Genomic DNA, 23280 nt, shown 5'->3' with positions numbered 1-23280 from the left:
TGGACTGGGCCTGTGGCTTCGTGTATGTTGAAATAAGGAAAACTGATGTGTTCATTGATACACATGTTAGATGCACAGTCTGTTTAATCCGCAGGTAGATGCTTGACCCTCATATGTGAATGAGTGCAGGGAAGGATTCCTGCAGATATGTACAACGGTGTGATTCAGTTCCTTTTCGCTGAAGGTGTGCACCCAGCAGAGATTGTTCGTGCAACAATGTCTGTTGACTGCAGGAGATGTGCTACCCCACCCTCCCTACAGTCCCGACTTATCACCCTGCGATTTTCACGTGTTCTGCCCAATGAAGAAGGTCCACAAGGGAAGGTGCTTTGTGTCAGACGTCAAAGTGCAAAATGCATTTTCTTCCCGGCTTCACAGCCAAAGAGTTCTACAGAAAAGGAATTGACAGGCTAGTGTATCTGTGGGATCATTGCCTTAACAACCATGTAGAATATGCCAAATAAAAACCACTTCTGGAATCACATTGAGTAAAGTCAACTTATTTATCAAACAATCCTCATACATGACTTCAACTTAATGAACCAGTGAGCAATGCCAGAGAATGCCCAACATCCAGGTTTGATACCTGGTTGGACCACAATCTTCACAACTTCTCAATAGGTTACTTTATTGTATTTCTTTATATGAAAGAACTGCCTCTGTATATAGGAGAGTGAAAAAATGCTACTGGTAAAACAAGGGGGAGAAGGAAGGAAATGAGAAACCAGTTATCATTAGTGTTGGACCGATGTATCATACAGACTATGATATGTCAAGATATTGAAAAAATATCATCCAGGCAATATCAACTAAACGATATTTGGCGATATATATCATGTTGGTGACATATTGTCACAATATTTGATGATATATATCATGTTGGCGATGTATCACCACAATATTTTAGCGATATACACGTATATGGTGTCAGTGATATACTGTCAATATTCGGTGACATATATCATGTTGGCAATATATAGTCATGATATTTTAGCAATATATCATGTTCGCGATATATTGCCACAATATTTTAGTGATATATATTATGTTGGTGATACATCGTCACAATATTTGATGATATATATATCATGTCAGCAATATATTGTCACAATATTTGGTGACATATATCTTGTTAATGATGTATCATCACAATATTTGGCGATATATTCCCAGAATATTTTAGTGATAAATATCATGTCGATGATATATCATCACTATATTTGATGATATATATCGTGTCAGCAATATATTGTCACAATATTTGGCAAAATATATCAAGTTGACGATGTATGTATCGCCATGATATTTTAGCGATATATATATTGTGTCGGTGATATATCATCACAATATTTGGTGATATATATCATGTCAGCGATACATTGTCACGATATTTGGCAATATCATATTGGGAATATATTGTCATGATAGTTTAGCGATATATATCATGCCAGTGATATATCGTCACGATATTTGGCAATATATATCATGTTGAAGATGTATCGCCACCATATGTTAGTGATACATATCATGTCGGCGATACATCATCATGGTATTTGCAGTTACAGAGATCATCAAGTGTAGCATCCTTCCAGATGATCATGGCCACAAAGTATGTTGCACCCTGTAACAAGGAAGTAGTAACCTGATTGTTTAAAGGTGGCATAAAAATTAATCCACCATCACCAAACCATGTAAAAAACATGCATTTCAAGGTAAACTAAGTTCTATATTAATTGTAAAGTGCAAGAATACAGCCATGCCGGACTTACCCCTAAACCCACCTTCTCCTATAGAGATGTGCGAATCCCTTTGGTGCCCGTTGCTTTCGGCTGCGAGCTCGACTGCCGTATCCCTGCGGAGTATAACACTGTCTCTTGCTGCATGCTCTGTTTCACTAAATTCAGTTCTTCTGCCAACTTTCTGCTCAAACGTGGGTTCAATGAACAAACCGAAAGGCCTCTGTGGAAGTTCATGAGAAGGTGCAGGACCTGGGTAGTCTAGTTTCTGCTTTCGCAGCTCGTCCATACTTTTCTCTAGGTTTGTTATGACCGTGTCGTCATCGAAACCAAAATCGTTCTCCAATCTGACCTGAAGAAACTGGAGGATTTCATCCATCCCTATCCGTGAAAGAGTTCGACGATGCATTTTCAATAAATTATATGCCATGCCGGTGAGAACCCTTTCTCCATCCAGCAAATAAATATCCCATACACGTAGGGTGAGCGTAAACGGAACCTGCAAAAGATAAGACTGGATTTTACTTTTCAAAATAATGAACAATTAACCCTAAAATAAATCACACAAATGATATAAAGAACGAAAAATTAGGGTGATCAATAGGGATCGGCAGTTGATGACCTAAAAAATTTTAAAAAAAATTACCTACAGAATGACCTTAAAATTACAAAAAAATGATGGCCACGTGTAATCCATGCTTCTCGACATGTCTCTGGCTGGTGCTCGTGGTGAAGTGGTTAGCACATTGTGCTTCGAATCCCTGCCTGGGCATGGATGTTTGTGAGTGTCCATGCATAAATTTAATCAATCATCACTCATCCCTATCTTTACAAATTAGCCAAAAGTGGCACAAAAGGCAAAGTAAAATAAAGCAAATCAATCAATCGACATGTCTCTGAATAGCCACATCCATGCAAGCACACCTGGCTCATTTTGCTGTTGATATATCAGACCAATAATCAAACTTTTTAGACAGAGGGTGTATAAATTCATATTATGAAGAAACCAATTAAACGGAGGTGCTATTTAGGAGATATTTGGCCATTTCTATGTGATAGATTTTCATAGATTTTGGGTCATACGAGGGTCACTATTTATATTTTGAGCCTAACAATGAAAAAACAGGAATTTGGCATTGAAAACTGCTTTATTGTTTTTCGCCTTTATGGTCAATACACTTTTGCATTCGTTCGAACCATTTGTCAAAGCAGTTTTTCCAATCTTCTTGAGACACCTCCATAATATGGTTTTTGAACGCATCAACGGCGTCTTCCGCCGACGAAAATCGTTGTCCACGCAATTTATTCTTGACATTCGGGAACAAGAAGAAGTCATTCGGTGCCAAATCAGGACTGTACGGCGGATGACCTATCAATTCGATTTCTTGACTGTTCATTAAGTCGGTTCTTAGACGAGATGTGTGACAGCTGGCATTGTCTTGATGAAGAATGATCCGACGGTGTTTGTTTGTTTTCCGTATTTGACCGAAGACCTCTGGCAAACAAATTGTTGTGTACCATTCAGAGTTGACCGTTCTACGTTCCTCTAAAGGCACAGTTGCCACGTGACCAGTTTTCCCGAAAAAACAGGCGACCATTTGTTTCGATGTGCTTCGAGCGTGAACAACTTTTGTTGGATTGGGTTCATCTTGAAACACCCATAAAGTCGACTGCTGTTTACGTTCCGGCTCATATGCATATATCCATGATTCGTCACCTGTTACAATCTTATATACGTCTTTTGCAGCACCACGATTGTATTTATTGAGCATTTGTTTGCACCAATTGACGCGAGCGTCTTTTTGAGTTTTTGTCAAATTGTGTGGGATCCAACGAGAACATACCTTTCTCACAGCTAAATGATCATGTAATATTTTATATATGCTGGTGGAACTAATTCCTATGGTTGCCTCAATCTCACAGTATGTCACATGACGATCTTGCAGTATTAGGTTTTGCACAGCATCAATGTTTTCTTGAACAACAACTGATTTTGGACGACCTTCGCGAATCTCGTCAGTCAGCGAATGGCGGCCACGGTTAAATTCGTTATACCAGCGTTTCACAGTGGCAAAGGATGGGGCTTCATCCCCAAATGTGGAAGTAAGTTGATCGATGCACTCTTGTTTTGATAATCCACGTCGAAAATCGTAAAAAATCATCGCACGAAAATGTTCACGAGTTAATTCCATTTTATTGTTGTCGCGCAATCTCCAAGGCAACATAAACAACACATATCAAACTATTGACAAAACATTTGAAGTACGTTATGGTCAATAATGCCAGACGATTCCGTGCAAACGTCAAATCGTGCCTAACTTCAATCAGTGTTGCCAAGGGTCAAAATATAAATAGTGACCCTCGTATTCAGCAAACTTTTGTATTTTGGAAGTGGATTCGTTACTTACTCCCATGTTTACTCAAGTTGTTGAATTTTTTACAATTATACGTACCAGTTCATTTTCTGAAAAATGGTGAAAACCAGTCTCCTTTACTCATGGAATGAAATCAGAAAATGGACTTTGACCCAAAACAACCCAAAGCAAATATTTACTTGGAGGGCTCAGGGTTCAGTAAAAAAATTGACTTGATTTATTTGTTTTACAGGGGTGAGGGTTACGATATATATATATATATATATATATATATATATATATATATATATATATATATATATATATATATAATGCTCTCTCTCTCTCTCTCCCCCCCTATCTCTCTTCAACGGGTGAAAGGGGAAGGGACGAAGGGGGAAAGATGGGAAGGGCTTACCAATTTTACTACTTCTTTTATTCTCTCTCTCTTTCGGTTTACTTCACTTTTGTGCCACTTTTGGCTAATTGCGAAGATGGGATGAGTGATGATATGATGAATGGACACTAACAAACACCCATGTACAGGCTGGGATTCGAACCCATGACCCTGGCATCGTAGCGAGATTTGCTAACCACTTTGCCACGGGGGCCAGCATATTATTAAACAACCCAGAGCTCATAAAATGAACTAAAAATAGTATGTGAAAATATCTCGGCATATATTAAATATTGACATTTGAAACAGTTCAGCTGTAAGGGCATATTTTTCAAATTATAGTGCATAATCTTTACAATTTTAGGTCATAAGGGTATTTTTTATTTTACATAATTTGGTGACTTGACTTGTAAAAATCTTAGCCCCACTCATCAGTCATCTGATGAAATGTCTGGTGCTTCGTTGTTATAAGACATTCTAATCAGAGCACTCCTTTGGTGATAATGGAGTAGGTAGAAGCAGTATGTTATCACTCTAATATCATTCAAAACGTTTTCCTCTTCTCCCGAGTGCAGCTTATGCAAACAACGCAAGGCAAGGAGGAATTCTATCCTTCGTATATGGTTAAGTGCTGCACGGAACCACTCTCGCTCGCTCAAACTCGTTGGAGTCTTCCACACTCGTAGTAGGATGATTGGCAACGTTCTGTATTTCTGAGCCTAATAAGCAGCAATGTCAACCTAAAACCCATACATGGAAGAAAACCACTCTATGAAATTACAATTCTCAATCATAATTCCATATATTATTATGTAAGGCTCAGTTGGTAACGCGTCTGACTACCATGCTCAAGGTCCCGGGTTCGATCCCCGGCCGGTTCAAATCCGGGAACTTTTCTAATGGTGGAAGCGGCCCCGGCGCCTACCCAGCGTCGAATAACATGGGTACCTGGGGGAAACCCTGGGGGGTAAAGGCGGTCAGGGGCGTGATGCTGATCACATCACCCCCACTCACGACCGGATCAAGAAAGTGTGGGGCGTTACCCCCACACCCCCTATACGCCTTCATGGCGTGGTGCTATGCACAGGGGAACACTTTACCTTTACCTTTTATTATGTAAGGCTCACATACAACAAATATGAATCTACAGACCGAAACGTAAAATGGTACCCTTGGATACACATGCTGACAGACCTGCCTAAGCAATTAATAATATAGTATCACAGTGCAACAAGTACGTGTACATCATTGTTCACTTACCGAAAAGGATAATCATATCCCGTGAAATAACAACATGTAGTTATGACATACAATCAAACATAATTTTAATGTGACAATAATCTTAGAAACAAAATGTCAGCCTAGGTAGTTTCAGCCCACAATCATCTATTTCATTTTCACATATCACTGCGTATTGTAAAACATACAAAACTGAATTTTAACATGGAGATGATGACTGTGTTCACTTAATTTGCATTTTCACTGTGTCTTTCACTTCACGATCCATATTTGAGAGCCCTCTACCATAGACAAATGGCGGAAATACATGTACTAATAGGCTTCAAGAGTTCGAGTGTATTCCGCTCGTTCGAGCATTTTTTGCTCAAGCGGAAGACCTATCAATTCTGTATGCCAAGCAAAAAGCCCTCATTACGGTACTCTATTATACGGTGGCCACGGTGGCTCAGTCGGTAACGCGTCTGACTACCATGCTAAAGGTCCCGGGTTCGATCCCTGGCCGGTTCAAATCCGGGAACTTTTCTAACGGTGGAAGCGGCCCCGGTGCCCACCCAGCGTTGAATAACATGGGTACCTGGGGGAAACCCTGGGGGGTAAAGGCGGTCAGGGGCATGATGCTGATCATATCACCCCCACTCACGACCGGATCAAGAAAGTGTGGGGCGTTACCCCCACACCCCCTATATGCCTTCATGGCGTGGTGCTATGCACAGGGGAGCACTTCACTTTATTATATGGTTTTGCAGGAGACATTGGGTTGACTTGATCCAAAACAAAACAAACAGAGTTTCTAGTGTAAAAATATCAAATCTCAAGTTAAATTCATCAAGTTTCCTTATGTGTGAAATTTTAAACATGTGCTTACATGAAAAAAGTTTATTAACGCACATAAAGACTTACCAGATGCCATATTTGCAAATAAAAGCATGGGATACAATCAGTGGCGGTCCCTCCATTGAACAGAGGAAACAGGCTGTTCCCTCCCATTTATAACCCTTTCCAGCTATTCAAATTATCTATATGTACGAGGGAAGAGGAATGATGTTAGGTAGTTAAAATTTTGGAGAATGTAACTAACAAACTCTCTAGCCTTCTTAAACCTGAAGGTTCGTGGCTGCAGCAACACAGGCCTTCCATCTGTCCCTATCTTGAGCAAGATCTACATACTCTTTTCCATCCCTACCGATTTCCTTTAGGTCCATCTCAACATTGTCCCTCCATCTTCGTCTCGGCCTTCCTACAGGTCTCTTACCATCTGGTTTCCCAACAAGAATCCTGTGAACTCCTCTTTCATCTCCCATTCGTGCCACATGGCATGCCCACCTAAGTCTTCTTGGTTTAATTATTCTAATAATATCTGCACATGAATACAAATTATCTAGTTCTAAATTATGTAACCTTCTCCACACACCTGTCTCCTCATCCCTTTTAGGTCCAAAGATTTTTCTAAGATGTTATTTTCAAATACTCTCAATTTATGTTCCTCTTTCAATGTAAGGGACCAAGTTTCACACCCATACAATACTACAGGCAAAATTACTGTTTTGTATATTTTAACTTTTAGTTTCTTAGATATTAAATGAGAAGACAAAAGTTTATGATTAGAAAAGTAACATGCATTTCTTGAATTAAGCCTGCTTTTTATTTCCTCTTTAATATAATTTTCAGTTGTTAATATTACTCCTAAGTATTTGAATTTGGAAACTGGTTCAAACGAGTTGTTATCAATAATTAGACTTTGATTATTATTGATTAACACTTGGTTTTGGCCTGTAAGCATATATTTAGTTTTCTCTTTGCTAACTTTCAAACCTATCTCTTTAGCAGTTTTGAAAAATATTTTAGCATTCTTCTTAATTGTATTTATATCATCCACTAATAAGTCTACATCATCTGCATATGCTAACAACTGAGTCACACCGTTTAATTTTAGTCCTTCGTTAGTTTCTTCTACCTTCCTAACAGCATATACTAAGGCAAAATTAAAGAGCAATGGAGATAATGCATCTCCTTGTTTTAACTCATCATGAATTGTAAATTTGTCAGACACATTAACACCCACATGAATTTTACTTTCTGTTTCATTGGTGCTACTTTTATCATATTAACAAGCTTCTTAGGTATTCCAAACTCGACTAATATATTATATAATTTATCTCTTTGGACCGAATCATATGCTTTTTTGAAAGCAATGAATAGCTGATGGACATTTTGATTATATTCCCACTTTTTCTCAAGTGTCTGTCTGATGTGAAAAATTTGATCTGTAACATTTAAATCCACATTGATAATCATAATTGAGTATTCTGATGTGTATTTCTTGCAGGTTGTGAAGACAATATATATGAGTTCTTGCATTTTTACATGGCGTAAATGAATATAATAATGTTGTTTGAAGTGATAACTTGGAATTATTAGAGATCCCTGCATAGGGTAGAAACGAACGATTTACCTAGTGTTCTTTGTTTCTAAACATCAAGACTTTGTACGTTACTTGGCCGAGGAGTTTATCCATGGCCTCAAAGTGACTTCCACCCTTGTGTTTAACTCCCATATACGACCCAAGTACACATTATAAACTCTAAGACAGAAAGGTGTCGAGAAAGAGATAGTGTGCGGAGTGCAGAGCACATACAAGGCCAACCAGAGCTGTGTGAAGACACCAGTGGGAAGAATGGAGTGGTTCAGTATAAGTAATGGATTAAAACAGGTAAGTGCTCTTCATAATTACAGTGGATGCAATCAACGAAGAGATGGGGAAGAAGATAGGAGAGGAGATGAAGGCCCTGTTTTTGATTATGACTTAGTAATATGGGGGAACAGGGAAGAAGAAGTACAGAGACAGCTTGATAGTTGGAATGAGGAAATCGAAAGAGCAGGAATGAAATTCAGTGCAGAAAAGAGTGAGGTGCTAATAACAACAAGAAACAGAGCCAGAAATGAACCAAGAATAAAGATGGACATGGAAGAGTTGAGGGTAGGGGAGGGCTTCAAATATCTAGGAAGCATAATTGAGAGAAGTGGAAGAATAGATGAGGAGGTAAACAGAAGAGGACAAATCGGTGGTGGACTATATCAAAGCGTTCGAAGATTAATATGGAACAGGGATGTACCTATGATATGCAAGAAGGTAATATATAACACATACTATGTGCCAATAATTATGTATGACAGAGAGAGACAAAAGAAAGATGCAGGCATTGGAGATGATTTTTTTAAGGAGTATATTGGGGAAGACTAGAAGGGATAGAATAAGGAATTGAGGAGATCCGACAGACAGTGGGTATGGTGAAACTACAGGACAGGATAAGTAAGGCACAGACAAGATAGTTTGGACACATGAATGAAGAGGATGGATGCAGAAAGACTACCAGTAAGAGCTTACCATGCACAAGGAGTGGGAATAAGGCCAAGGGGAGACCAAGATGTCGGTGGAAAGAGCAGATAGCGAAGAGTGTTAGGAGAAGAGGTGAGATTGGAACACTGTGGAAAGAGAGGAGTGGTGGAAGATCAGGAGAAAATGGAGAGGCTTGACTTCTATGCCGACCCAGCCAGAGGCCGGAAACGGCAAAGGATCATGATGATTCATAAAAAATACATATATATATATATCTATATATGTATGTGGGGGGTGACATGCTCCCCTACCTGATTTATCACATGTCACTGGATACAATACTTTTACTTAAGGCTAATTTTCAAATTGTTAAGCACATTAATCAATAATAGTATTTCCCTTATTAAAACAATTTTGTTTTAAGTCACTTGCATGCAAAAACAAACAAAACTAACTTACCCGATCAAGGAAACACTGAAAGAACCACTTTAATGTGTATATACCAGTATCCACACCATTTCTGTCTAAATGTTTCTTTAATTTTGGAAGGAACTTTTTCATTATTTTGTCATGATGTTCTTGATACCTGAGCAACTTCGGAAATCCGGGGATAAAGAAGCCTGTGAAATATAAAATGCATAGTAAATATAAAATGACAAAATATAAAAATTAAAAAATGTAACTTAAAACAGACTGAACAGCAGAGAATGAATGCTTGCAACTTATTTCACACTAAAGCACTGATTTTGCAGTTGACAATGCAATGTGCATGACAGCCAGGATGGATAAAAACAATGACTTTTATTTAGAAAATCATTTTTGATGAAAGTCGGATCTTTAAAAAATTAAATCGGACTTTTCTATTTTTGTTTAAATCGATTTCTTTGCTTGCATGGATTTTGGCACCATACATGTACACTCTGTCCCACTTATCGCTGGATGTGTTCAGTGAACAATGCATATAGTGATTTTTTTTATTCTTTCTCTTTTTTGTGTATATGCAACAAGTGTAACCGATTTTATATATGTGTAAGCTAGGCATGCATGAAGTGTGTGGGAGTAAAAAACTGCGGAACCTCCCACAGACTTTGAGAACGGGAACTTACACCCACAAGTGTAATTCGGGAACGTCCCGAGAGCTGAGCCACGCTCTCTGCTTGGGTGTTGGCGAGCAGTTGTCATCAAGAGTCATCGTAAGAAAGTCTTCGTGAGAGGAACCATGACACCTGCGCACGGTTACAAGTGCGCTGGAGGTGCAGATTCTACAGCCAAATTGGCAGTCCTTCGTGTTTATCATATAGTCCTTCATGTACTTGTATTATAGTAATTAAATATATGTATATATCGTCTTTGTGCGTCTGTTTCTTGACCAGACACCGTGCAAGAACCGGCGAATTTAGGATAATTCGGGTCAGGGTGGAGTTCAATTAGTTAGCCAATGTAGTGCGGGGTTTTCTAAAAACTGACACTCAAGACACACTAAAGCACTGATTTTGCAGTTGACAACGCAATATGCATGACAGCCAGGGTGGATAAAAACAATGACTTTTATTTAAAAAATCATTTTTGATGATTTCTTAAATTTAAATCAGATCTTTAAAAATTAAATTGGACATTTATTTTGTTGTTTAAATCGATTTCATTGTTTGCATGGATTTTGGCACCATACATATACACTCTGTCCCATTTATCTCTGAAGCAGGCAAATAAAAACAAGTCTCTGCAAGTAGTGACGTGAGACAGCTCTACGAATTAGCACGTGAGATGAAGGGGATTGTATGGAGGGAGGGAAAACAACTGCAGTTACCAGCCTTTCCTGCAGCATGTACTGCTTTGCTCTGCAGCCACACTTTTCTGATGCTATGGGTGACCTTGCTCCAGAGATAACTAAGACAGGGTATAGATACATATTTTTTTTCTTTATAGAAATGCTTTTTCTGGTAAATGGCCTTGAAATATATTTGAACAATTTGATTAAAGCAAACAAAAAATATATGTAAGTACACGTTTTTTTTGTTTCTGATACTGTACATGTGAACCTACTATGGAAATGTTTCTTGTGTGTGTTAATGAAACAATAATAATTTCAGTAACTTTCTTCTAGTTTTTCTTCATTTATAGTTTAACGATAATGGCACTAATTACAGTTTAACATTATTAGTATTTAGTATATTAGTCTACAAAAAATGTTGCTATTATTGCTATAAAAATTATTTTAAATCAAGGGAAAATTAAGTGTGTTTACATTTTACATTTCTCTTGTGTGAGCTTCACCCCATCACTACATATATTTTGTTTGCTTTCTTAGAGCCCAATAAATGATTACGAGATTAATGTACTTTCACTAAAAGTGATTCTGATATCTACAAAATTCTTATCTACATTATTCTGTAAATTATTTCTTTAAAAGGGATTTAAATCAGTGATTTAAAAAATCATTTAAGTCAATCCACCTTCATGATAGCATTTAACTTATCAAAATCAACACTATTGTTTATCAAAATACTGTATCAGAATGGATACAATGCTGCTGAATATTGATACTGATAGGTTAGCATTCTCTGTATTTACTGTATCAATATTTGAGGGATTCAGAGCATAAGTGACGTAAATCCATTCAGGACAGTTTTGAGAAAAAGGCACATTTAAATAACTTATACAGAAGGCTGATCGGATATATCACACTGATTTGGCAATGCTGCTGCCATGTGTGTAGTTGCACCAGAACCATGAAACCAGTGTTGTGTCTGAGCTTGCAGTTGCCGGAGCATCTTGTACATGCTAGTGAAATGCACCAAAAATAACAGTTATTGAGAAGCGTACATCATGGCTCTCTTGCATGCAAATTTTTCGTACAAACAGAATAGTGAAACAGTGTCAGGAAAATGGTTTAACCATGGGAGTGACCACAGCTACAGATATCGTGGTCAGGCAAACACAAATGGTGCTCATGGAGAAACATTCGCCAACAAAGGTGCAGTTCGACGTTGCCAGCGAAAGTATTGCCTGAGGTGCTTCGTGGGTTTAATGTTGGCACAGTTAACTGTCAGCAACGTCATTTGTCACCATCTTGGCCTGCAGTGCGTACGTAAGGGTCGGGTTCACAACCTCCTCCCACGCCACATTGCAGAATGCAAGATCAACTGCCACAAACTGTACGAAAGACACTTGGCGGGGTCAAAATGGAAGACAGTTGTCACATTGGATGAGGCCTACATTTATCTCACGTGTAATGGTAACATTAAGGCAATTACGTACCGTGGCATCTCTTGCACAGGACGTACAGAGTATTACCGCCAGTGCTGAGAAAGTTTTCTGCTGATGACTTAGTAATATGAGGGAACAGGGAAGAAGACGTACAGAGACAGCTTGATAGTTGAAATGAAGAAATCAGAAGAGCAGGAATGAAATTCAGTGTAGAAAAGAGTGAGGTGCTAATAACAACAAGAAACAGAGCCAGAAATGAACCAAAAATAAAGATGGAGGACATGGAAGAGTTGAGAGTAGTGGAGAGCTTCAAATATCTAGGAAGCATAATTGAGAGAAGTGGAAGAATAGATGAGGAGGTAAACAGAAGAGGACAAATGGGTGGTGGACTATATCAAAGTGTTCGAAGATTAATATGGAACAGGGATGTACCTATGAAATGCAAGAAGGTAATATATAACACATACTATGTGCCAATAATTATGAATGCAGCAGAGACTTGGACAATGACAGAGAGAGACAAAAGGAAGATGCAGGCAGTGGAGATGAAATTTTTGAGGAGTATATTGGGGAAGACTAGAAGGGATAGAATAAGGAATGAGGAGACTGGACAGACAGTGGGTGTGGTGTAGCTTCAGGACAGGATAGATCAGGCACAGATGAGATGGTTCGGACTTATGAAGAGGATGGATGCAGAAAGACTACCAGTAAGAGCTTACAATGCACAAGGAGTGGGAATAAGGCCAAGGGGGAGACAAAGATGTCGGTGCAAAGAACAGATCGTGGAGTGTGTTAGGAGAAGAGGACAAGATTGGAACACCGTGGAAAGAGAGGAGTGGTGGAAGACCAGGAAAAAAATGGAGAGGCTGACTTCTATGCCAACCCAGCTAGAGGCAGGAAAAGGTGAAGGATGATGATGATTTATGTATAATAGCATATGGCAGGGGCTCCCAAACTTTATCGTTTCACGGCACCCTTAGTGTTTCAAGATTTTTCCACGGTGTCCAAGTCAGAATGTAGACCTATCTAACACTTGCAATGCTCAGTTAGTATGGTAGGGTTGCTTGCCATAAGTAAAAAATAAACACATATTTGGAATAAGTGTCATTTCAGTGAAATTATTGGAACATTTTGCGACGCCCCTCCAAGCCAGCTGCAGCACCCTGTTTGGGAACCACTGGCATATGGCTTCAAATATTATTATTTATGAAATGAGAAAAAAAATATTTTGTATGCGGACAAATTACTGGAAACAGTTTCCTTTTCTCCAGTAAGGAAAGTAATTATAACATAAAAAAACAAAAACCTTTTTCATTTTAGTAGTATTATATTTAAGTACACTAATATCTGAAATATGTGTATGTGTGATAGTGGTGGTGGTGGGGATGGTGTTAGTGTGTGTGTGGGGGGGGGGGCGTGGGTTGGTGTATTGTACTTGGAAAACTGTACAAAGGGCAAATTACACAAAACCTCTTATCAGTTTTATCGCCATGGTAATTTACATTTTTACAATTTCACTTTTCTGGTTTTTGAACTTTAACTGTGATTTGGCAATAAAAATGGCCAATGAAAGAAAAGTCATAAACAATATTCGGAATTCGAACTCAAGACCTTTCTGAATAGAATAGAATAGAATAGAATGGTCTTTATTTAAGCAGGCGTGTTTCGGCCTCATGGGCCGTTCTTACAACCAACCCTTGTCAAAGATACAATAAATGAATAAAAACAAAAAGAAAGAAAAAAAAAACACATAATGATCATGATAATACAATAAAGATAATATAAAGATTATACAATGATAAAATAATACATTGAATAGATTAGTATATATACTGTTGAGTAAAGATAAGTAATAAGTCTTCGGTAGTTCAATGTGTATGCCGGGGGGGGGGGGGGGTAGGTTAGGTATGCATTATATGATGTATAAGTGCAGGTGCAATTGTTAACATATGAAGGTTAATTAAGTTGTTGGGACAATAGTAAGTTCTTCAGATTTTTTTTAAAACTTTGATGGCAAATAATGTTAGTCAATGGTGCAGGCAGTTTGTTCCATTCCCTGATCCCTGTAACAATGATGGACTTGTTATATGTGGCGGTTTTATGTTTGGGGATTTTTAGATTGTGCTTGTTGCGGATATTATGTTCGGCTGATGTGTGTGTGTGTGCTTGCGTACATAGGCCCAACAAAAATTATTTTAATGGAAATCATGCTGCTGAAAAAGTATTTTGAATGTCAACAGTGGTAGGAAAGTGGGGCAAAATAATTACAATGACTTATTTTTTGTTTAACGAAAATTAAGTCCAACGGGGCATTTCCAGTTTATTTAGCATTGCTGTTCTACCAATTTAACTGCAAAGGTGAGGACTGATCTACTACAATGTTAATGTAAACCGTGCTTAATATTCGAAGTGAAACTTCATACAGGATTCAGGTACAGTAAAAGTTCTCAATAACAGACAGGCCTGGGGGAAAAATAAATGTCTTGTTATTAAGAAGTGTCCGATATTCAGAAAAAAAGTGTATAGGATAATGAACATAATGTTTTATTTTTTCCTACATTCAAGGAACAAAGTACTGTACCACATACGGTGAATTTAAATTTACTGAAGTTTGCATTTCTGCGACATCATAGCAGAAGTGACACACACTTATCAACATAACCGCAAAGAATACTGTCTACTGTCTGCACTTTTAAAAAGAAATACGTTCGGTGTAACATGAAACAATGCACGCTAGTTCGAAATACTGGCCATTGTTGTATCGAATTCCTGGAATGGCGACCGTTTTCTTTCAGGTTGTCCTTTATTAAGAAGTTTTATTTGCATTGGGAAGGTAGTTTTTAGTGTCCATGTCCATTATTGAGAAGTAATATTGCCAATAAACCCCATGTATTTCTGCCCGGCAATGTAAAAATATCTGTAATTTAGAGGTGTCCGCTATTCAGAGGTGTCCGTTAGGAGAAGTTTTACTGTATTCGCACACGTGGATACAGTTAAATGAAATGTAGGATTTGTGCTAAATTATCACTTCCATGAAGTAGTTAAATTCTTCAGTCTGTATTGAAAGAACACTGAAATCTATGCATTTGGGTGTCGGGGTGAGACAGGGGGGGGGGGGATGTGCGATGCTTTAAAGGTTACCCCTATAATCAGTTATTACCGGAAGTGCTGAGGTCACCTCGCATCACTGCAGATTTTACATGATAAGAGTTCAAAACTTTGGTTGAACTTTCAACTCGAATTACCAATATATCAGGGCCTCTCTGATGGTGTTGTGATAACGTTCTGGCCTTGTAATCAAGGGTCCCAAGTTCGACACCCAGTGGAGGCACATAGTGGTTCGGATCCCACTTTAAACTATAGGTCCCGTTAAAATTACCCTATCTGTGCATAAAATTTGACTTAGAACTAAACTGAATCATCAATCAAAACCAGTATATCAGCATTCAGTGATCAAACTGAAACAAACACATTTAAAACATAAATTTTCTATTTGTAGAAAACTGTATCTAATTCATGATGGATGCAATAAACGCGGTTTAAAATTACTTACGTGAAATTTTGAAATTTCGTATTTCCGCATTACACAATTTAATGGTTAAATCCTATTAATTTCATTCACCGCATCACTGCTTTATTTGTTCCCGGGCAGCAGTAGTTGCAATTTCTCCCGTTTGGTGGAGCTGGCATGTATCCTGGTTTGCTTTGTCTGCTGTGCTTTGGTTCCTGTTTGTCAGGTGGTGCTGCTGGGTGGTGGTTGGGAGGCTGGGCGGTGGTGCTCGGTGCAGTGCAATTCCTGTTCCACGCATGGCTGGAGGGGAAGGGGGTCGAGTATGCACACCACATCTTTTCTTTTTCTGGTCGGGGATCTTTTTGAGGACAGGGTGTCAAGTTGGGTGTATTAGCAGACAGATATTTACAGATGCAGATTTGGATAAAGAAAATTCAGATTTTTGCCCACAATAGTAACTTTCATTATTGAGATGGTTAAATACTTTTGAGTGTCCAGATATTATTCACTTCATAAATGTTGTCCATAAAAAACTTTCTATGTAAGTGGGGTGGAGATTATTAGTATTAACATGAAGAACATCCCAAAAAAATCTTTCATGTACTTGGCAACACTCGGTACCATCATGCATTGCGGCAAAACAGTGAACAGCGACGGTGCAGGAAAAGGCAATGTGTGTGTTGTGGGTGTGGGAAACAAAATATCTTGTTGTGTTTAGCGTTAAGATTACTTTATGTGGAGTTACATGAAGGACATCGTCTACAGCAAGAACTTTACAGACTTGATGGAATTGAAGTCCAAGATCAAGGAGGCTGTGGCATCAATCACCGTGGATATGATCTGCAGCACGTGAAGTGAATTCATCAATAGACTTGATATTGTGAAAGCCAATCAGGGTGTGCATGTAAAGATTCTTTGAGTCAGTGAATGTAATTTCATGTGTGTTGTTTCCAAGAAACTTTTTACAGTAAAGATATTTTGATCTGTTATGGGGTGAATCATTTATGGACACCCTGTACATAAACAAAACTAGACTTTTATGTATTTGTGTGTGACTGGGGGTTGGGGAGTGTGCAATGCGCTTTAAAGCTTTAACCATCAACTGCTACCCCAAGTGCTGAGGTCACCCTACATAACTGATCTACACTTACCGTGCATGTTGTACTTCTTATCTGATACCAATATAGAAAGAGCCCAAAATGCATCTTCTTCATTGAGATACATAAGTAGAAGTGCAGCAATTTGTGACATCCCTTGACAATACCCAATGTCCAAGTTATATACACTATATGCTCCAAGAACATTAAACAGAGCCTGCTGCTTTAGACCGTATCGTTCTCGAAACATGATGTGGTCTCGATACGTCCGATTTACATCTAAGTCTATTTGGCGAATGTCTGGCGACCAGCGCCTTGCCAAATGCTTCATTTCCTGCAAAGAGAAAAATTCAATTGATATAGTTTTTCAAGAGCTATGTGAATGATACAGGAAATTATACACAGCATATACACCGATGAGCCATTACATTATGACCACCTACCTAACGAGCTACCACATTATGCCCGCAGTCTCATGCGCAGTAGTGTTCGATGAACCGTGCACTGTGAAACCTTTTCCTGGTCACCACTGTTGTACTTGTGGGTGACTTCTCACACTGTGGCTCTGCGTGGATGGCACGTTGTTGTTTGCCCATCATTGAATCACATTCGATATGTGCTCACAACAGCAGCACAAGAGCAGCCAACAAGCCATTTCAGAAATGCTGTCACCAAGGTGCCTTGCCATCACAATTTGACCTCTATCAAACTGGAGAAGATCGACTGCTTTTCCCATTCTGATGCCAGAGACACTACTAACAGCAAGCCTGTTGACCTGCCTAATATCATGCTGCCAGCATGCTACAGGCATGTTTAATGTTCTGGGTCGGGGTGGTCATAATGTAATTGCTCATCGGTGTATATGGTGACAAAAAATGATGTATACATTCCTTGTGGATAACAATATGTGTTAACAAAGAAAAAATGAGAAACGTCACAATCAATACTCCATTGGTATCACCTGATAATTTTACTAGGGCTGAGCCGATACCACTTTGAACCGATACTCGCACCGCACCGATTCCGATACTTGAAAAGTGAAATAATTGATCAAAATATTGTAAGTATTCCATGGTATTCAGTGGTAGCTCAGTTGTTAGGGCATATGACTACCATGTGAGAGACCCAGGTTCGATTCCCAACGGGGGAGAACCAGGATTTTTTCCACCAGTTCAACCAGCTTTGGCACAACCCATCATTCTATAAAGTGGGTACCTGGAGGAAACACTGGGGGTAAAGGAGGCCAGGGGCGTGGTGCTGATCACATCATCCCCACCTTTGACAGTGATCAAGAAAATGTGAGGCCCTTACTCCACACCCCCTATATTCATTCAAGCCATGGTGCAAAGCACAGGGAAGCAATTGACTTTTTTAAGTATTCCATTCTATTATATGCATCAATTTAACAAGACTTTTGCTTTAAAATGTTCGAGAATTACATCAGAATATTAAATTGCATGTCATGTTATTACAAAATTCAGTAAAATTCTACGTAAATGGGGAAGTGAATAGGCAAAACATGCGCTATTGGTCACATGACAGACCCCGTATGGACATATCCCTCCAAAATGACCAGTGCAGGCAAAATTATGGTGTGGGCAGACATATGGGGAACATGGATAATTGGTCCTTTTTTCATTCAAGGAATTTTAAATGCGGAACGATACCTGGGGATGCTACAGGACCAGATACTGCCAGCTCTGATGTCGGAAGATGGTATATTTCCCAGGTTTTTTCAACAAGATGGTGCACCTCCCCATTATGGAAATTTGAACAATTTCCTGGGGCATGGATTTGTTGACGTGGGCCAGTTGAATGGCCTGCCCGATCACCAGACCTAATTCAAATTGACTTCTACCTTTGGGGACATGTTAAGGCTATGGTGTATGGTGTGAAAATTCGTGATCTTCGTCATCTGCAACAACGTATCATGGCTACCTTTGAGCAAATTTCACCCGATACCTTGCTCGGTGTCCACAGACATTGGGAGAAGCGTCTGCACATGTGCATCGCCCAGCACGGACAACATGTGGAGCACATTCTGTAACAGGTAAACATCATTTTCAGTTGCCAATAACGTTTCACCAAATGAAGTTACATGAAATCTGATTTCAGATTTGACATCCTGACGAAATTCTAGTCTCTGGTCATGTTTCACATGACCCACCTATCATTTTAAATAAAAAAGTTGAATTCAAGATGGCGGAACCAAGATGGCGGCCGTCCCCGTGACATACTCCAAAAGGTGTCCCCTAGGCCTATTTTGTATCGCCCATATCAAATTCCATGAAAATACATCACTGCGAATTTTACAAGGGGTTGTAAGGGACTTCTGATACACCCTGTATGACTGGAAATATGTTGTAACAAATATTTATTACAAGCACCAAAAGAACTACAATACTATGTTTCAACATAGCCTCCCCCCTAGTTCCATGCACCTATGTCAGTGCTTTATAAGGGCACTGATTCCACAGGAAAAAAAAAAGTCTTCTGGGTGCATGTGTAACCACGCATGCACCACTGACTGGACTCCGTCATTCTGGAACCTCGATCTACTTAGTGCATCTTTTAGTAGGCCAAGGGTGTGGAAATCGGAAGGTGCGAGATCCAGCGAATATGGTGTGGTAAGCACTCAAACTTTAGGTCCTCGATGGTAGACAATGGTGTGGTCTTGCATTGTCATGGAGCAAAAGCACACCAGTGGACACCAGACCACGTATTCTCTGCAGAATGGCTGGTTTCAGTTTTTCAAGCAAAAGGTTGCAGTAGGTGGTACATTATGACCTCTGGGCATGCAATGTTCAAGAATAGGCCCCTTGTGGTCCCAACACAAAGTTAACATGACCTTTCCGGCATTCCGTTGAACACGCACCTTCTTCCGTCTGGGAGACGAAGGATATCGCCACTCCATTGTTGTCTTGTCAGCCTACTCATACACTTGTGATCGACTCATACAGTTGACACCACACTGAACTGTCATGCGGTGATGAATTTCTATCAGTTTCACGCCTTCACTCAACAAAAATCTCACCACACTTCACTGCACCAGCTTGGAGCACTCATGTAAGGGTGCTGCCATCTTGTGTAACTGTTTCCCAGCATCCCCTGCACGAGGCAGGCGTGCCAGCCCCAGCTATGAATAGCTTACAGATGCCTTCACAAAATAACAAACATATAACAATCACAGTCATAATTTAGACATTTTATACTACTTTTCCGGTTATTTATTGAATGCACCTTGTACGTATGCAGAACTACATGTGCATATACTGTGCGTCCATTTCCTTCCGAGGCCGAGAGATCGGGAGACGTTAGTTAGTATACAATTAGATTCTATTTACAAAATATATACAAAACTACTCTAAGTTTTGTGGGTGTGTATGTACTATGTAGATATATTTAATAAACATACTGAAATATGAAGATTACGCTTGGATAGAACCATCCATTCAAAAAAGCCAGCACTTTTGCAACTACTGCTTATGTCTAGCTATGAATTCTTTGCCTAAAGTTGTATTTTAAATTTAGATATGTGTGTGATTTTACAGTAGAGAGCTAAATGAAAGTTGTGGAACAAGAAAAATGCAGTCAAGTAATGTATTGTCATAGATTTGAAATGTTTTGGTTTTTTCGACTACTTCAAACTCTAGTATTAAATATAGTTCTTATATCAAATTTAGGTTTCTATTCACCATTTTAACACCAAAATGTCATTTTATTCCCAAAATATACCAAAATCTTGGTATTTTATTCACATATGTGGCTTAACTGACTATATTCATTTTACACAACAGGAACTAGCTGTTTACATACCTCATATTTCCCCTGCTGCTCTTCCCTGACTTGCTTCAAATTCAACAGAAGACTCCATACTTCTCCACGCAAAGAATTTGGTATACCTTTATAAACACGTCGCTTTAATTTTTCTGTATTACGTACATTTTCCCAATTCTTCATCATTTTCAACCATTTTTTGATCCTTTCCATTTCCACCTGACGCTGCCGTACTTCGTGTGGATCAGCCTTTTGTGGCAATCGTTTGTCACTGAAAAAGAAATTTATGAGATAATTAGAGCTTGGTTGATCCCACTTAGAACGGATACTGGTACCGATATTCTCACTGATTCCCACAAATACTGATACTTGAAAATTATAATAATTAAAAGTTATTCCAAATATTCATTAACAATAACGTGTAAGTATTTCACTCAAATTACATGCACCAATTGACCAAGATTTTTGCTTTAAAATATACAAGAATTACATTAGAAAATTAAATTACATGTTATGTCATCACAAAATTAAGTGTTTCACACAAAACTCGTGCCAAATAACGAGAAACTTCCAATTTTGCATAATTTTCAGGATAATTAGACTCTGCAAAAGTGTTGAAAGACATTTTTGCAGAGTAAGTAAAATACCAAAGTTCAGGAAAGGTATCGGAAAATAAATTCCAACCGATAATTTCCGATACCACTGACATTGGCCAATACGGATACATCAGCATTGGTATCGTCACAGCCCTACAAATAATGTGAAAAACCTATTTGCATATCACTTACCTACACAGTTACACTTGGTTATGAAAATAAACTTAATATATTTATTACAAAGGCCACACAAAACTTCTACCTAGTCTGGCCATAAATACCGTTACACAGAATTTTGTGAATAAATTGAATATGGTTTCATATTTTTAAATGTTCTTTTAGTATGTTACACTTAATTACACACAAATAGCACCAATCAGTTTTCAAAATGTACAATTTTTGCCTTCACACAGGCTCGAAGTCTCCCTGGCCAGGCATCTATTACAGCACGCATGGTCTTGATGGGAAAGTCCGCCTCTGCTGCTATCAAGGAGTGCTTTTAACTTTCAATTATAGGGTGCCTCTTCTTGCAGACAGTCCCCTCTAGCTCTGGGCAGAGTTTGTAGTTCCAAGGTACTGAGATCATGGCTATCAGATGGCCAATCAGAAGTGGAGATGAAATCGAGTACACTGGTCTCCAGTCACATTCACATCATCCTTGCCTTATGAGCTGCGGCAGAATATTTCTTGAACATCCAGGATTCATTGTGAAACATTGTTTGGTTCAACAGTATCACGAGAGGGTCCAGGACACTTTCCACATACACATTCCCATGGCTTTTAAGCCCTTTTCTCAAAAATGAGGCCTGGTGGAACTCTAATAGCTCACCCCCCCCCCCCCCCCACCAAACCAAGACTGAGGAGGGCTGGTGGCATCTCTGATTTTTGGAAACTCTCTCACAAACTTCTCTAGAGTTTGAAGCATACACCCTTTCATTTTGGCGGTTAAAACTTTATTCAGTGGTGAACAATTTCTTATCAGTGAAGAGAATCCTGCAATGCCCATTGGCAACGTACCGCTGCAGGAGCCATCTCGATTTCAGTTCCCTCTGCTTCTTCGCTTGTGTCGTCAGGAAATTTCCAGTACTCCACCGGTAAGCTCCAATTCCCAGCTTCTCATTAAGTACCCTGAATATTGATTGATGTGAAATGTTTAGCTCCTGTGCAATTATCACTTGCTTCCGGATGAGATTTTGGTGGATGCGAGCCACCGCCGCTGTTCATACGGTGTGAAGTCGACCAACTCTTTCATGCTACCGGTATCAGTGAACCTCTGGATTGTCTGATACACAAACCTTTTATTCATCTTCGGGATTTTTAGGGGCTGGAAAATCTCAGTGAGTGACTTCCCAACCATATGCAGAGCAATTACGGCTACTCTGTTTTCATATTCGCCACACTCTACACTTAGCACAAGAAGATACATGCTTGCTCTTTCACAGCTGAACACACAATGGTCAGGAGTAAACTTCAGCACAAGCATGGTTCATGAGCCTGACTACCGGATGTACAGTCCAAGCCCGAAGTTTGTAACAGTATTTATGGCCAGACTAGGTAAAATTTTAACAAAAGATGGAAAGTGACTTAAGCTATATACCGGGTGGTCCAAAAGTCCCAGAACGGGCACATATCTTGAGAAATACACATCGAATCGAAAAACGAAAAAATACGTGTTGAATAAGTGAAAGAAAACTATTCAATGATATCACACTTGATTCCCCACCCCGCCCCCTTGGAAACCCCCTTTATTTTGTATTGTAGAATCGGAAAGAGGACTTCATTCAGAGTCCAACGAGCTATCAAACATCCTCCTAACTCAATTAGGAACGGAGATATGGCGATTTTCAATTTTCGCCAAGAAAAACAACAAAAACGTGAAAATTTCATAGAACACAAAAAAAATTCAAAGGGACGTATCTCTGCCAATAATTGAGGTAGAATGAAAGCGATTCCAGATTCCGAATCTTTGAATTTTTTTTCTTTCTTTTTTTTCTCTTTTCTTTCCAAAATTTAAAATTGCCATATCTCC

General features: G+C 39.0%; 1 protein-coding gene across 3 annotated transcripts in view; it reads right to left on the bottom strand.

The window, feature by feature from the left end:
* Window positions 1-23280, bottom strand: part of LOC145981554 (USP6 N-terminal-like protein) — a 179898-nt gene that overhangs the window by 57909 nt on the left and 98709 nt on the right. For 2 of the 3 annotated variants that reach the window (XM_083114873.1, XM_083114875.1), the window contains exons 3-6: window positions 20695-20926; window positions 16933-17212; window positions 9523-9683; window positions 1770-2235 (exon numbers count right to left, since the gene is read on the bottom strand). In XM_083114873.1, the coding sequence (XP_082970999.1) occupies window positions 1770-2235; window positions 9523-9683; window positions 16933-17212; window positions 20695-20926 (1139 nt within the window). The remainder of the gene's footprint in view (window positions 1-1769; window positions 2236-9522; window positions 9684-16932; window positions 17213-20694; window positions 20927-23280) is intronic. The other variant, XM_083114876.1, reaches the window with a different exon arrangement.

This window comes from Lepisma saccharinum, chromosome 29 (assembly GCF_977018435.1).
Source record: "Lepisma saccharinum chromosome 29, izLepSacc3.1, whole genome shotgun sequence".
NCBI lineage: Eukaryota > Metazoa > Arthropoda > Insecta > Zygentoma > Lepismatidae > Lepisma > Lepisma saccharinum.
This window is presented reverse-complemented; position numbering and strand designations above follow the sequence as displayed.